The sequence below is a fragment of the Podarcis tiliguerta genome (assembly GCF_965153285.1).
Source record: "Podarcis tiliguerta genome assembly, chromosome: 12".
Classification (NCBI taxonomy): Eukaryota; Metazoa; Chordata; class Lepidosauria; order Squamata; family Lacertidae; genus Podarcis; species Podarcis tiliguerta.
Genome location: NC_139545.1, coordinates 19,013,656 through 19,028,610, shown reverse-complemented (window position 1 = coordinate 19,028,610; position 14,955 = coordinate 19,013,656). Strand labels below are relative to the sequence as shown.

The window sequence follows — 14,955 nt, the reverse complement described above, 5'->3', positions numbered from 1 at the left end:
AATATTGTTACATATTTTCCTTAAAAAATATGTTAGAGGGAATTGATCGTTGCCTAAATAGTTTACCTTTTCTTGTGCTTCTTTCCAGGCTTTCACCGGGTCAGATTCATAGCCTCTCTGGACTAACATTTGAATCAAATCTCTCTTTGATTTATTCTCTATGTGAAACAAAAGAAAGCAAATTACAATTTTTTAAAATGGTATATGTTTCTATTTTCCTTCACTTACATCTTTATCAATTTCACAATGCACTTTAAATTTCACATGTTTCTTACCTATGGTAATTTTCCCTTGTATTTTCTCTAGAATAAAGCGAGCCTGGTTGTTAAGCTTGGTGGATTCTGCCCCCAACATCCCTACAAGCCACTCCTTGCGCAAGCTGTAGTAGTTTAATCGTAAGTCAAAGAATTCCTTCAGAATATCTTGCACAGTTTCATACTTCTTCAGACACCCCATGTGATCAAATAGCACCTGCACAAATATAAAATGTTTATTTTCTTTCTTTCTTTTTTAAAAAACAAGGTTTTATTAAAGCTTTTTTTGTAACATAATAAAAGAAACTAATCTAAATAAAAACAAAAACAGAGAGAGAAAGAGAAATGAAAACTCAGGGTCTCTAACCCTGGAAGGTCTTCCCTTCCCAGCCAATGTTTGATTATTTTAACACTGCATATAGTTAAGTACGTACAAGATATGTGAATATTTTATATGACTGCACATGCAACTAACATGAAGGTAGTACAGCAAGCCTTTAAAGAATTCTCAATTCAGATTCAATTTTAATTATTTGAAATAAATTTTAACTAAGCTGGTACTGATAGTTTTTCTGGGCATTTAACAGACTTTATGCCAAGTATATATGAATTTTTAATTTTTGTCAGGTTCAAGTATTTCATATTAAAATCATTATCCAAGTATAGAAGGACTTTGGCTTGACTTGCAATTCAGCATTCTATTTGTTTGTAAATAATTCATGCTGTTGAAAACAATGAGGTGATCAGAATGCAATTAGGTACACGTGTTGAGGATACAATTCTTATTTCAAATTCAAATGGCAATTGAACTCCCATACCCACTTTCAAAGGGAGATATTGAAAGAGTTAAGAGCTCCCAATTTTGCCAGGAGTTTGGAATTCTCAAATCTTGAGTAATCTCTTTAAAATTATAGACCAATCACCAGCTGAGTGAGTCAAAGTGTTTTTATTCTAAGGTCACCTGAATAGGCATTGTGCAGGTTGTACAATTTTTTAAATGACCAGATATCAGACCCATCTGTACTTAACGTCAGATGTCAAAGAAATTAACAACTATCTGACGTTTATAAGACATCTGAGCCCTGTTTAGGGAAGTTTTTAATGACTGTTTTAATGTATTTTTAATCTTTTGTTGGAAGCCGCCCAGAGTGCTGTGGAAACCCAGCCAGATGGGTGGGGTACAAATAAATTATTACTAATGGGGGGAAATTACACTTTTACACCAGATTTGTCTGATAAAGTTTTGAAGTTAAGGTTTACCACCTCAAATTACTATTAGCCCCCTTTCGCTTTTTGTATCAAAGGAAATATGAAGTGAGGCATTTTAGTCACATGGTATACAGAATATATTGCTGCCACGGCAACAGAAAAATGATTAAAGTGCAATTAGTGCTGGTAGTCAAACATATAGAAAAGTTACCATAGAATTACAAGTTAAACTTGTCTGAAGCTTAAAGACTTTGTGAAGTCCAGCAGCCTCGGCCTGAGCAAGCTTTTCTTCGGTCATTTTCACAACAAATTTCACAGTTGTATCCGTGTGATACTCCTTGTAATCTGAAATTAATGCTGGTGTTTTTTCCGTTCCATTCAGCATCGGCTCTAACACCTGTTCTTTGTAAACCTATACAGACATTTAAAAAGGAGGGGAAATAGTCATTTAAAAGGGGGGGAAATTACAAACGTTCAAAACTGAAAATCATCTTAAAAGTACTCACCTGAGTCCATGTTCGAACTGGAAGCTCTGTGATTTCCACTGTGTTCCTGTCAACCACAAATATTTCCCCACTCACTACATATTGGTTCTGACCAAGTTCTTGGATCATTCCTTTGAAGTTTTTGTAGTTTGGAAGCTGTAACGTTAAGGATTATTTGACATATTAGCAACATGCCCCCTAGTAAGCCTTGGCAAAGTTTTCTTTATTTCTAAGAAACTAAAATATTGAGTGATGCTCTATCGGCATTTAAAACTAAAATGATGTACACCTAGAAACTAGCATTATAACATTATTTCTGTGGGCAAGTCCAGTCCAGCAATTCCTCCGTACAAAGCTGCATGCAGGTACCACAAGGAGCAGTTAAAAGTTAGGATGAATCATGGCAGCCATCGTGACTACACCTTTTTCTAGCAGCCACAGCTGTGGAAACTGCAGAGGTGCCCCTTTGTGTATCACCTTTCCACTCCAAGTCTGAAAGTTACTCTAGAGAAAACCTAGTGAAAAGTTGCTAGCTTTCCTATATGTGAGGCACATGGATCATGGCCAATTATTGAATCATTTGGTGACTAAAGGACTTCCATTTTAGTTCTGCAAATTTTAAAATTTCTTTGAGAAAACACATTCATCCACAATAATGCCATATTTTGTCAAGACGGAATAAGAATAAAATAAAGGCATGAGAGAGAGGTCACGAGTTTGTCTTCTTTATGAAAGCATTATAATATATTGGTCTGCAGTGAACATTTCATTACCATAGGATGTGGGTCCAACCCGTCCAGCATTCTTCTGACGTTGTTCACAATCTCTCTGGTATCGTAGTTTGGAATTTTACATGCCCATCCGGTTCCAATGCCCTCGGCACCATTTACTAAGACCATGGGAATTATGGGAATGTACCATTCAGGCTCCACACGCAAGTTATCATCATAAAGGAATTTAAGCAGATTATCATCCACTGTAGGAAAAAGCAGCCTTGCTAAAGGGCTTTAAAGAGAAAGGAAATAAAGGGGTTTTTTTAAGTTAATAAGTTATAAACTGTTCTTTTTATTGCACCAGCTGAGAGCATCATGGTTCCTCTAACATACTGCACAGCATTCTCAGTAAACAATAATGCACTCAACAGGATGCCCGTGTTGTATAAGAAGCCTCTGAAACAGACTTTGAGGTACAGCCTTGTGCATAGTAAAGAATGTTTTTCATCTCTTTGAAATCCGTTAGTATTAAGTGCACTTAAACTGGAATTTGCTTAACACCAAATCAGGCCACTGGCCTATCTAGTTCCGTACTGTCTACCTTCACTGGAAGCAGCTCATGAAGACACCAAAGATTTCTGTCTGCTTATCATCTGAGTTGTCATCGTTATATCTGTTTTAGCATTCAGGATATATTTTTAGCTCAATATTTTCACAGCAGAACACTACTTTGATACCATAGCTCACTGTCACTGCACCTACTAAACATATACCAGAGATATTATGTAAGCAGCCTGTGACAGATAAAAAAGTAATCTTTAATTCCAAATCCTACAGTTCTGGGAAATGTTATTCAAAGTGAAATCAGTATCATTTTACTGGTGCTTGTTCCTATAACATTTCATCTTTTTCTCTCTTCATTCGTTGGTCTGGTTTGCCTGTAATACTTAACTAGGATTTCCTTAGCCTAATTATGGTTTGTAGGAAAACCCAACAGACAAACATAATTTGTGTTCCACCAACAAACCACAACGTGAAGCCATTGTATATTTTAACTATAGTTTGATGTTAAGTCCAAACCCAACCCCAGTCTTGCTTTACCATGGTTTGAACCAGACAGAGGGCCTTCTAGGTAGTGGCGCCCACCCTGTGGAACGCCCTCCCTTCAGATGTGAAGGAAATAAGCAGCTATCCTATCTTTAAAAGGCATCTGAAGGCAGCCCTGTTCAGGGAAGTTTTTAATATTTAACGCTGTACTGTTTTTAACACTTGATTGGGAGCCGCCCAGAGTGGCTGGGGAAACTCAGCCAGATGGGCGGGGTATAAATAATAAATTATTATTATTATTCCAGTACCTGGTCCCAAACCCTAGCAAGTTATAAAGGCACAGGAAAAAGCAGTTGGAAAAGAAATCTCACTTTAGAGACGTAAGCCATTTGTTGCTAGCTCATCTGTGAGCCAACCTGTGAGCACACCAGAATTAAAACAAATGGCTTAGTGTTTAGGCTCGAAGTCCCAGTGTGTCACCAGGAGCTTAAGATATTAACAAGTAAATGCCGGGGACGGACGGACTGGGAAAACTGCTGCAGCATGTATGTATGTATGTATGTATATATGTTATGTCTAACTTCAAGGGCACAATCTGGCAAAAGAAAAGTCAGACTGCAAAATGGGATTTAGTTGCAAAAAACCTTTGGTGCCTTATGCCCAATGGATATATACGCAGTGCTCTGCTACAATGTGCGAATGCCAAAACACGTTTCACCCACTGAAGTCAGAGTTTAAGCATTAAACAGCAGAAAGTCAAGAGTTCCAGAGTTATTAAATGCAGGTCTCTTCTTTGGGAAAACAGGAGGCCTTTGTCTCAAATGAAATGTAGTGAACAAACTATTCACTTTTTCTAACCACTACATATTAGGAAATGGAAGGAATGGAAATGTAATTAGCTAAAAAGAAATCGAGCCACTTTTACAATTAGGCTCACATAGTTTTGTCAACAATCCATGAAAAGTTGCAAGTGGCTTGAAATACTCATTTAATTAACTTTAGCTGTCTCCCTCAATCACAAATATACACTGACAATCTGTACCACCGAAATAAGACTAGTTCCACTTGCGCGTTGAACAAAATGTTACCTTAGCATAGTGAAAATGTAACGAGGACTTGCAGCATCCTTGCCACCATGAAGCCTGGTACCAAACTGACCAATAGGCTGCAGCAAACTGACATTGTTACTTCCAACGAAGTTCTGAGCCAAGTTGACAACGGTCATCATCAAAGCTTGCTGGAAGAAAATGTTTAGAGCATTGTTACTACTGCAACACATTTTCCTCACCAAAAACTAACCTACAAACGAGTGTAGAATAAATTACTGACATAACTAGCAAATGGCCCATCAGGTTGGGGAAGGGAGCACAATATCTAAGGACCATCACTGTTTTGGGAACTTCTTTCCCTAACACATTCACCATCCCAGTGTCACCACATCCTCACCAGAAATAAAAAATGCTAATCTGAGTCCTGCATGATCTGCAACAAATCTGTAGCTTCGGTGATGAAGAGAGTGATGAGAAGGTGGGAGCTGAACTGAGAGTCTTCTGTGCTCACTCATCACTGAAACCATCAGAGATAAAGCAAGGAGTGAGGCTAGGCCTACTTTCGAGAACTTGCCTTTCCCTGCCACCCCAAACCAACCATTTTGCAAAACTAAATAAGTGATAGGCAAGGCACAGACAATTTCACTCCTCCTCTTTTCCTTCTCCTACTCACCTCTCCATGATGGTACGCTGACATCTCAGCAATAGAACCAGCCAGCTGAGCAACTTTAACTTCACGCTTATCATTTCTTTTAAAACAAGTGAACAAAACCTTGCGTTGTCCTGGTTTAAAACCTGTGTTGAAAAATCAAGTTAAAAAAACACTTTTTTGGGAATCTGCACTCTTTACGAATAGAACAAAAATACCCCGTTCAATAATTATATGCTTGAGAAACAAAGTTTAAAGGATTTCCACACCTCTTCTTCAAAATAATGGCATGTTCAAAATAAACAGAAGAAGATGCTATATTCCATGAAGGTTCACTCACCATCAACAAGGGATGGAATGGATCGCTCATTGTCCGAGTTGGAGAAAAGAATCAACTCCTTGTTGATGAAGTCATTGTAAGTGAGATGTTTTGTTGCTGTACCATATAGAAATTGCTAAAATAAAGAGAAGCTATAATTACTTTAACATCAACAGAAATAACATTTGCAACTCCATCTTAGTTCTGTACTGAAACATTACCTCTGGTAATCCATGTAATCGACGCTGTCGTCTATCTTCCATGAAATTTGTCAGCCACTCTTTTCGGTCATCAATTTTTTTCTTACTGAAGGCCTACAAACATTTCACATGCTATAATTAGATAAAGCACAACTGGGGGGGGGAATGCTGCAAGCTATAAAAGAGAGACAATTGTGCACATGGCCAGAAGGTGGTGAATATGGTTTCCATGTTAGCTTGGCAGACCTACATTTCTGATCCAGACCTGATATAAGTTAAACAGCCTTCCTTTAAAATAATACTTTTAGAGGGGAATCTTCTACTGTCTGGCTGAGTTAAATTCAGCCCAGCAATAACCTCAGACCAGCAATATCATGAAACATAAGGAGTGCAAAAGAGTCTGCTTTTTAAACAATGTAACATGATTGAAGCAACCTCCAAGATGTCAGAGTATCTTAAATATTGGGCTGACTAAACTTGACTGTTGCAGTCTCTCTATGAGCTATTTTATCAATATTTAATGCCTGTGTGCACTAATTTTCTGCAGTTTTTCCCTGCAGTTCTTGCATGCTCTATCAAGGTGATAAAACAGAAATAAGGAGGCAATGAAGGATAAATGATTCCAGTACTAACAAAACAGGTAAGAGTCATGTAACAAACATAGTTTTTCCTCCACCCCAAATTACTAGACCTGTATCCTAAACAATTATTGTTTATGTATTTGAAATTAAATACTTTGCAAGTGGGAACCAACAGGAGAGGAGAACAGTGAACTGGAAGACTGCCACCTTCCAGGGGCGTGCCAAGGCCATGCCCCCTAGGATACATGCCATAGCCTTCTTCCCAAATTATTCTGCATGGTGGCTCCTTACGTTGGCTGAGCATGATGTGAGCTGCATTTGCAACCCATATAGCCAACCCCATGTCCTCCCCACACGCCCAGCGTTGAATGCCATCCAACATGGGAAAAAATGTTTGGGGCTTTTAGTGGAAAGAAGTTCACTAGGCAGAGTTCTATATAATTACAAATGGCAAGGGGATAACAGACAGCAAGAAATTAGTGCAGGAGGTATTTACCAATGTAATGGCGGCATCATCTTCAGGACCAGCATATCGAAATAAAATTCGATGTCTCTCCATATCTGCAAAATATTCTTTTGCTTCTTTAGAAGTGCTGGTGCCCAAACCTACCCCCAGAAACAAAGAAAGAACAAAATGCCAATTTAGTCCATCTTCCATCTCAACCTTTAAAAAATTTAATTCTAAAGCTACTTGAGGACATCCTAAGAGGCAAAAGATAAAATAGTTTGCCACCAGTCAATTATTACAGTTGAAGAAATCCAAAGGTCAATTTAGCTGAAGTAAGTAACAACTAAGTCTCACTGAATGCACTGAGAGTAGCTAAGTCTCAACTAACTATTCCATTGGTTTTGAGTTGAGACTATGATCCTATACCTGATTACCTGAGAGTAAGCCCCATTAAACTCAGTTGAACTTACTTATGAGAAAACATGTAAAGACCGGGCTGTTAGTTATTAATAAGTTTAACTGGACTGGATCTCAAAGGATTTGGTACTTGGCTGTTGGGCAAGGAAGTTAAAACACAAACCTTTGTAGTACTTTATTTTCCATGCTTTATGGTTCTCCATATGTTTTTTCCATTCATCAAATTCAGGAATACTATAGAAGGCAAGTTCCTGCTTATTTTTGCTTGCCTTAAAAACGAAAGATATACCAGTTAGATCCTGCAACTAATTTTTTTATTCAAGTTTATGAAAATTACATTCAACTTAGATTGCTGTGGCTGCAGCAGTTCCCCGCCATCTCTCTCACACATTACAGCTAATGAGCAGCACACAGCTCCCATGCCCCCATTAATCCTTCTCTCTTCATGCACCACAAGTTATTTGAGGTCCAGGTCTTAAGGAATTGGATTGGGGAAGAGAAGAGGCCTAGATGGAAATATGGGAGATGTGTTCAGACTCTGCCCAATAATGTCCAGGCAAAATACTTCTTCCAGTGCTTGGGATTCTATCCTCATGCAGCGAATGCCTGTGCCAATGCTAAATAAATCACAGTTCCGAACATATTACAGCATTTGTACAAAGCCTCAATTTGATAAACAAATGGAACTCTCTAACCTACAGTTCTCTTTCCAATTTCCCCAAAGTCAGAAGAAAAAATAAAAGGCAAGTTAGTTCTACCAATTCTTTCTATTTCAACTTTTGACACTTTTCTTTTGATGGTATATTCCAGGGGTCTGCAACCCGTGGCTCCGGAGCCGCATGTGGCTCTTTTACACCTTTGCCACGGCTCTGGGGCGGATACTAGCGAGGGGAGGAGGCGCATTGTGCGCCCCGACACTCCCCACTGTGGCGGGCGCTGTACTGGCTGTGACGTCGCATGGGGGTGGTGCGTGCATTAGTCACGCACTGTCCCAACGTGACCTTCCCGCCCGCCACATTGTAAGGGGCATGTATGCTGGTCACTGCATTGAAAGGGGGCATGTACGTTGGTCACTGTTTTGAAGGGGAGTGAAGAACACACACACAAAAAAGGTAACTTGTTAATTTAACGTTTATTTCTATGAGGAGGAGTAATTCTGAGGGGTCAAACAAAGAAATAATAAAAAGTGACAAAAAAGTTATTTTTATAATGACGAGTTTTGCGGCTCCCAGTTTTTTTTTCTTCGGAAACGGGTCCAAGTGGCTCTTTTTGTCTTAAAGGTTGCAGACCGACCCCTGGTATATTCCATGAAAGAGTATCTGGGTTTATTCTCTTTCCTTTTGTCACTTTTTGCTTTAGGACATCATTCAACTCAGTAAGGTATCTATACCCTGAATGTATATATTTTTACTACATAGAAGGATGTTGTTTTGAAAATGTTTGACATCAGAAAAGAACATGAATTTTTTGTCCCTGTATGTTTATAATTAGTGTCAGAAGAATGTGTACTTACCTTTACAATTGGAGTGATGAATTCTTCAAGAAATCCATGTTTCAGAAGGGAAGGCCAATTATGATGAATAAAATTGATCAGCAAGCCTTTAATGTGAGATCCATCCTGATCCTAAATATAAAAAATAAATGAAATGTCAAGGCTGAATAAGGCAAAAGATTTTTTTAATATTTTAAACTCATTTATACCCCACCTTTCCCCCTGACAGGACTCAAGGGGGCTAAACAAATATGAATGTCCAAATCACTAAGGAGCAAAGAGGGGGGTGTTGCCAAGGTGGTGTGAAATAAAGGCTGATAGGCAGCCAGGCAAGTGATATGAAAAGTAATACAGAGATGATAAGGAGAACAGAATTATCTTCAAAGCAACGTGACAAAGCGGGATGGGTTGTTTGAATTCTAAATCTTTAACTGACCTGATCAGTCATGATCATTATTTTGCCATATCTTAATGTTTTCAGAGACTCTGGATCTTCATAACTTTTCTTGTATTGTAGACCTACAATTTTTATGATGTTGTTAATTTCTGCATTTTCCATAATCTGTGTAGAAAGCAGAAATGGAGGCAAGCAACAGTTTAGCATGCATATATTACACAGAGACATACCTAGGTATGTTATATGTGTATTACGTATACCCTCATTAGCCACCTTTTCAAATGGCTTTTCCTTACCTGTTTGTGAGATGCTTCTCGAACGTTGAGAATTTTACCCCTGAGTGGAAACACGCCATATCTATCTCTTCCAATGACACCTAAGCCAGAGACAGCTAAAGATTTGGCAGAGTCTCCCTCAGTTAAAATCAATGTACAATCCAAGGAATGTTTGCCACCTTCAAATTGGGAGGGGGGGCGGAGAGAGAGAGAGAGAGAGAGAGAGAGAGAGAGAGAAATTAAGTTGACGAAATCTTCAGCCAAGACTATCTGCAAGTTAACTCAGTTTTTAAAAAGCAACTGATTGATTGAAAAGGCAAAGATGCATATTTGACATGATTTGCTTCGTTTAATCAACAATTATATAAGAAAGTGTTTTAAACCCTTTGCCTAGAATTAATCTTTCAGTGGCAAACAATATAAAGAGGAAAAGAGAAGCTTGCTTTAACATAATTGTGCACAGTGTGAAGACATTAATGCTGAAATAGGGACATTTTTACAATGCATCAGGAAAATGTATTTGCTCAAAAGGAAAAATATATTTGTTCCAAATTTTGAATATATGTGTTGGTCATTTAGTCTTTTTATGAAAAAATAAAATGCATATTTTATACAGGTAACTATGCTAGAAGACAGTTTGCTCTTACCAGCGTCATTAGCATCATCGAGTTTTGGAATACCCTTAATTTTGCTGTGTTTCACCGATGAACATTTTTTGTTCAGCTGTGTTTGTGCCTTGAATTTCACCCAATTCAGGATGCTTTCTACAATACCACAATTAGAGGCCTATAATACAAAACAAAACAAAAATCACAGTCATTCTTAGGAATATAAAAAAAAGGTTCACACTGACAGAAATAAAATATACTGAAGTGTCAGGATCCATTTCTCTCCAAGAATGATATACTGCATCACAAAAGCAGTGTCAAAATTTAGCTTGTGCAAAATAACCTTAATTTTTTATTTATTAAATAGGGTATTTTACAAGCAAAACCAGGAGGGCTCTGGTAATTAATTATTTTCTATTCAGCCACATTAACAGTCATTTCTGAACAGTTAACACTGTCATACTAGAAAACCACATAAATCTGAATGTCATAGTTCCCTTCCTTTATGCAAAGAGGATTACATTTCCCATATTTCCCATAAAAATACCAAATAAATATGCAATACTTACTGCTTTGAAAAACTTCTCTGATAACTGGCATTTGGACCCAAAACTTTTAGGCTGAAGTGTCATGTTCTCTTTTGTTTGAGAATCAAAAGACGGGTTCTCAATGAGGCAATTAATAAAAACCCATATGTGGTTCTTTACCTGTTCAAAAAGGAAACACACAAACAAACAAACAAACAAACAATAAAGGAATCAAAGATACTGAAATGATAAACCTTTTTATCTGAAACAAGGACAGACCAATATTTTTCTCTGAAGCGAGGATCAACTTGCCTGGAATGGTTTCACTGAAACGCCAGCTTTGTTCTTTTTCTTCACCACCTCTATCAATTTTCCAACAATTTGATCTACAACATAATCAACGTGCCTACCACCCTTAAAATTAAAAAGAAAAGGAAGTCAGTAAAGAGAGAGAATTAAACTTTAGAATTACTAATTACAAATTTATCTGTAGTTTCCACAGGAGGGACAAAGAAATAAGATACCCAGAAGTGTTTGCTTTCTCTCTTTCATATTCTAACATCTCTAAACTAGTAAAGATGCATGTTCACATGGTCACATACATCACAATGGTCACATACACCACAAGCATTCTCTCTCTCATTCTCTCTCTCTCTCTCTATATATATATATTTCAATTCCATGAACTGCATAAGAGAGAGCCTAAGACAGGCATCCCCAAACTCGGCCCTCAAGCTGTTTTGGGACTACAATTCCCATCATCCCTGACCACTGGTCCTGTTAGCTAGGGATGATGGGAGTTGTAGTCCCAAAACAGCTGGAGGGCCGAGTTTGGGGGTGCCTGGCATAAGATATGTGAGAGCACAGGATGTTACAAATTACCAAACCTGGAATACATACCACTGGCATAGTTCTGTCTTCCCAAACTGGGTGCCTTTCAGACATTTTGGATTCAATATCCATCAGCCTCAGCCAATGGTATGGGATAATAAGAACAGTCATCCAAAACACCTGGAAGGCATCAGGTTAGGGAAGGCTGGCATTGTTAAAAAGTGTGAATGTTGCAATAAACTCAAAATAACCAGGATGCATCTATTCATGCCTTATGCCAGTCTCTCACCTTTTTCGCCTACTAAGGAAATTTATTGCAAAATATTTAAACTGAATGTCTTCTTTAAAAAATTGAACTGAGATAGTGCTTGAGAATTAAATATTAGACATTTTAACCACAGTAACATTACATTCATGAGTAGCTTAATGCCACATTTCCCTTTTACCAGTTCAACCACTCTAAATTATGTAAAACAACTCACCTTTGTGGTAGCAATACTGTTCACAAAGCTAATTTGCTGAAATCCTTTCTCACTTAAAGTGAGACATACATCCCAGCGTTCATTTGCAAGTTCATGGATAACTTTCAGAGCAACTCCAGTTTCATCCAACTTGTCTTTTACGTAAAGATCAACGTAACTACGAAAACCATTCACCTGTGATTTTACAAAATTAATTACTTACTGTTTTAAAGCACACAAATACAATTATGGAAATAATTTACTAAGCCTCTTACAGGTAGTTTCTTTCCATTAAACATAACTTTGACCCCTTTACATGCTCCTGCCAAATCATACGCTCTTCTTGTCATCAGGGCCACAGTATCTTTGTCAAGTTTTTCCATCTTAAATTTAGCAAGATCTGGTTGGAATGTGACACATGTGTAGTCATCGCCTTCAAAATGTTTTATTTTGGCATCAGAAGTCTTCATCATATTGTTCATCCAAGTCTTTGTTTAAAAATGAGAGAAAGAGAGAGAGTACATGTCAATAGCAATCTTTCTATATTCTACCACTACCAAAAAGGGTGCCTAGAATAATGTTGATTCTTGCAGTTTGCAGGTATGTTAAATCTGTATTCAGGGGCAGTACGAAGAGTTTAAGCTTTGTCCTTCAAAAATAAAATAAATACCACCCCAACATGATTATAAGCAACAACATGGCAAGTATAACGTAACTATTTCCCGTATCATAACTGATACTGCAACCAAATAACTTGATTGTGGGCCACTGCATCATTGATTCAGAACGATTATGGAGTGACTCCAAAATTAAATAAATCACAAAATTATTTTAAAAGTTTGCTAACCCTACAGGAATACTAGCAGTGGAAGTCAAACATAATTTCCGAACAATTTTTGTTTTTAAATTTTCCTTGAAAATTTCCTAGTGTGAATACATAAAAAAGGTAAAGGACCCCTGACAGTTAAGTCCAGTCGTGAACGACTCTGGGGTTGCGGCGCTCATCTAGCTTTACTAGCCAAGGGAGCCGATGTTTGTCCGCAGACAGTTTTTCCGGGTCATGGGGCCAGCATGACTGGAGAAACTAGAACAGTGCACCAAAACACCGTTTACCTTCCCGCCGGGACGGTACCTATTTATCTACTTGCACTATGACGTGCTTTTGAACTCCTAGGTTGGCAGGAGGTGGGACCGAACAACGGGAGCTCACCCCATTGTGGGGATTCGAACCGCCGACCTTCTGATCGGTAAGCCCAAGGCTCACACCACAGTGCCACCTGCAAGTGCCACCCACAAGTGTGAATACATAGAAGTTCATAAATTACAAAATAGATAGTTCAGTTAAACAGTTTCATCCTATGCTGCAACATAGCTGTAACAGCAGCTTTTAGGTGAAAAAACAATACATGGCAGATGCCATATTATCTCAAAAGATAAAATGGCCATAGCGGTCAACTTTCCCCTTTTTTAAGGGAAATTCCCTTATTCCGAATAGGATTTCTCACAAGAAAAGAGAAAAGTTGACAGCTATGAACAACAGCATTGAAGAATATTTTCCTAAACCAGGCCAACCAGCTTCTTGTGAGAAGATAAATCAATTTACACGCACACTGACCAGAAACTGAATGCACTGAAAAAGATGACACAATAGTAGTTTTTGTTAGTTCTCCACTAGGGTTAAGACAATTAAGGAGAATCACACACGTTTCTATATTATATGTTAGGACATTTTCAAACAAGACAAATATCCTTAAGATGCAAATGGACCAAACATCTTATTGAGCTAATTGGTATTTTCACATGAATTACAAATGGATATATTTTGTGCAATATAAAGCTTTTAAAAGGGGGATTTTTTTCAACCAAAGAGGGTAAGTCCAAAGAATTAAAGGGAAACCAGAATACCTGTTTAAAGCTGTGTTTGTACTCCTTGCAAGCAGTTTCAACTGTAAACTTTGTACTGAATATATTACAAAGTTTTGCACCATAGCCATTACGACCACCTGAAAAAACAATGGAAAAACATTTAGAAAACAATTTATCCCAAAATTTTGCTTGTCCTACTAAACAGTTCCTAATGATACTAAGTGCGCACAAGGGATTCCAGTAAATATACACATTATGTATTAATGAAGGACTAGGAACTGTCAGCTAGAGGAATGTCAAATTAAATCTTGCATATACTTTATTGCCAACCAAAGTATTTCCCTTCTATCAAAAATAAACCAATCATTACAAAATGATGACAACAAATTAGTATTAGTCCTCTAATAGGTCCTGAACAAAATGTTTACCTGTAACTTTTTTCTCATCATCATCATAATTGCTGGAAGTTAACAGCTGTCCAAAGATTAAGGCAGGAACATACATCTTTTCTACCTTGTGTTCCACGACTGGAATGCCTTTTCCATTATTCCAGATACTTATAATATTTGATTCACTGGAGATGTAAATAAATATTTGTCACACAATGTTGAATTTGCATACACTTACACACACACACTGTTGCTGTCTAATAGCAACAGGGAGAATTCCTCTGTACCAGGAAAAGTGAGTACTGATCACACTGTACTCAATCTCTTTTCACAGAAAAGGTATCTACACATTTCTCCCCATAACCTTACTTTAAAAAAGAAAAGAAAAAAGAAAGCTCAAGTTTCAGGGCACCTTTCAGGCAAAAGATAAAGTGTAACTCATGGATTTCACAAATACAAAGCCATCCTTAACCCAAGCTTACTCAGTTTTCACATTGACTATAGTCTCAAAATACTTTACAGTCATACCTTCGATCTCGAATGCCTTGGCTCCTGAACAAATCAGCTCCCAAACGATCGAAATCCGGAAGTGAGTGTTCCGGTTTTTGAACGTTCTTTTGGAAACTGATCGTCTGATGGGGCTTCTAATTGGCTGCAGGAGCTTCCTGCAGCCAATCAGAAGCTGCGCTTTGGTTTTTGGATTGCCAAGGGGTGGAAAGGAGATAAAATTCCATCAAA

General features: G+C 37.8%; 1 protein-coding gene across 7 annotated transcripts in view; it reads right to left on the bottom strand.

Annotated features, from left to right (window-relative positions):
- Window positions 1–14,955, bottom strand: part of TOP2B (DNA topoisomerase II beta) — a 45,860-nt gene that overhangs the window by 16,795 nt on the left and 14,110 nt on the right. For all 7 annotated transcript variants that reach the window (XM_083404642.1, XM_083404641.1, XM_083404643.1 and 4 more), the window contains exons 5-25: window positions 14,257–14,402; window positions 13,868–13,965; window positions 12,238–12,450; window positions 11,984–12,157; window positions 10,983–11,084; window positions 10,713–10,850; window positions 10,183–10,321; window positions 9,557–9,714; window positions 9,300–9,425; window positions 8,885–8,995; window positions 7,535–7,640; window positions 7,003–7,112; window positions 5,947–6,039; window positions 5,747–5,861; window positions 5,431–5,552; window positions 4,797–4,945; window positions 2,722–2,953; window positions 1,970–2,104; window positions 1,675–1,875; window positions 276–471; window positions 67–158 (exon numbers count right to left, since the gene is read on the bottom strand). In XM_083404642.1, the coding sequence (XP_083260768.1) occupies window positions 67–158; window positions 276–471; window positions 1,675–1,875; window positions 1,970–2,104; window positions 2,722–2,953; window positions 4,797–4,945; window positions 5,431–5,552; window positions 5,747–5,861; window positions 5,947–6,039; window positions 7,003–7,112; window positions 7,535–7,640; window positions 8,885–8,995; window positions 9,300–9,425; window positions 9,557–9,714; window positions 10,183–10,321; window positions 10,713–10,850; window positions 10,983–11,084; window positions 11,984–12,157; window positions 12,238–12,450; window positions 13,868–13,965; window positions 14,257–14,402 (2,956 nt within the window). The remainder of the gene's footprint in view (window positions 1–66; window positions 159–275; window positions 472–1,674; window positions 1,876–1,969; window positions 2,105–2,721; window positions 2,954–4,796; window positions 4,946–5,430; window positions 5,553–5,746; window positions 5,862–5,946; window positions 6,040–7,002; window positions 7,113–7,534; window positions 7,641–8,884; window positions 8,996–9,299; window positions 9,426–9,556; window positions 9,715–10,182; window positions 10,322–10,712; window positions 10,851–10,982; window positions 11,085–11,983; window positions 12,158–12,237; window positions 12,451–13,867; window positions 13,966–14,256; window positions 14,403–14,955) is intronic.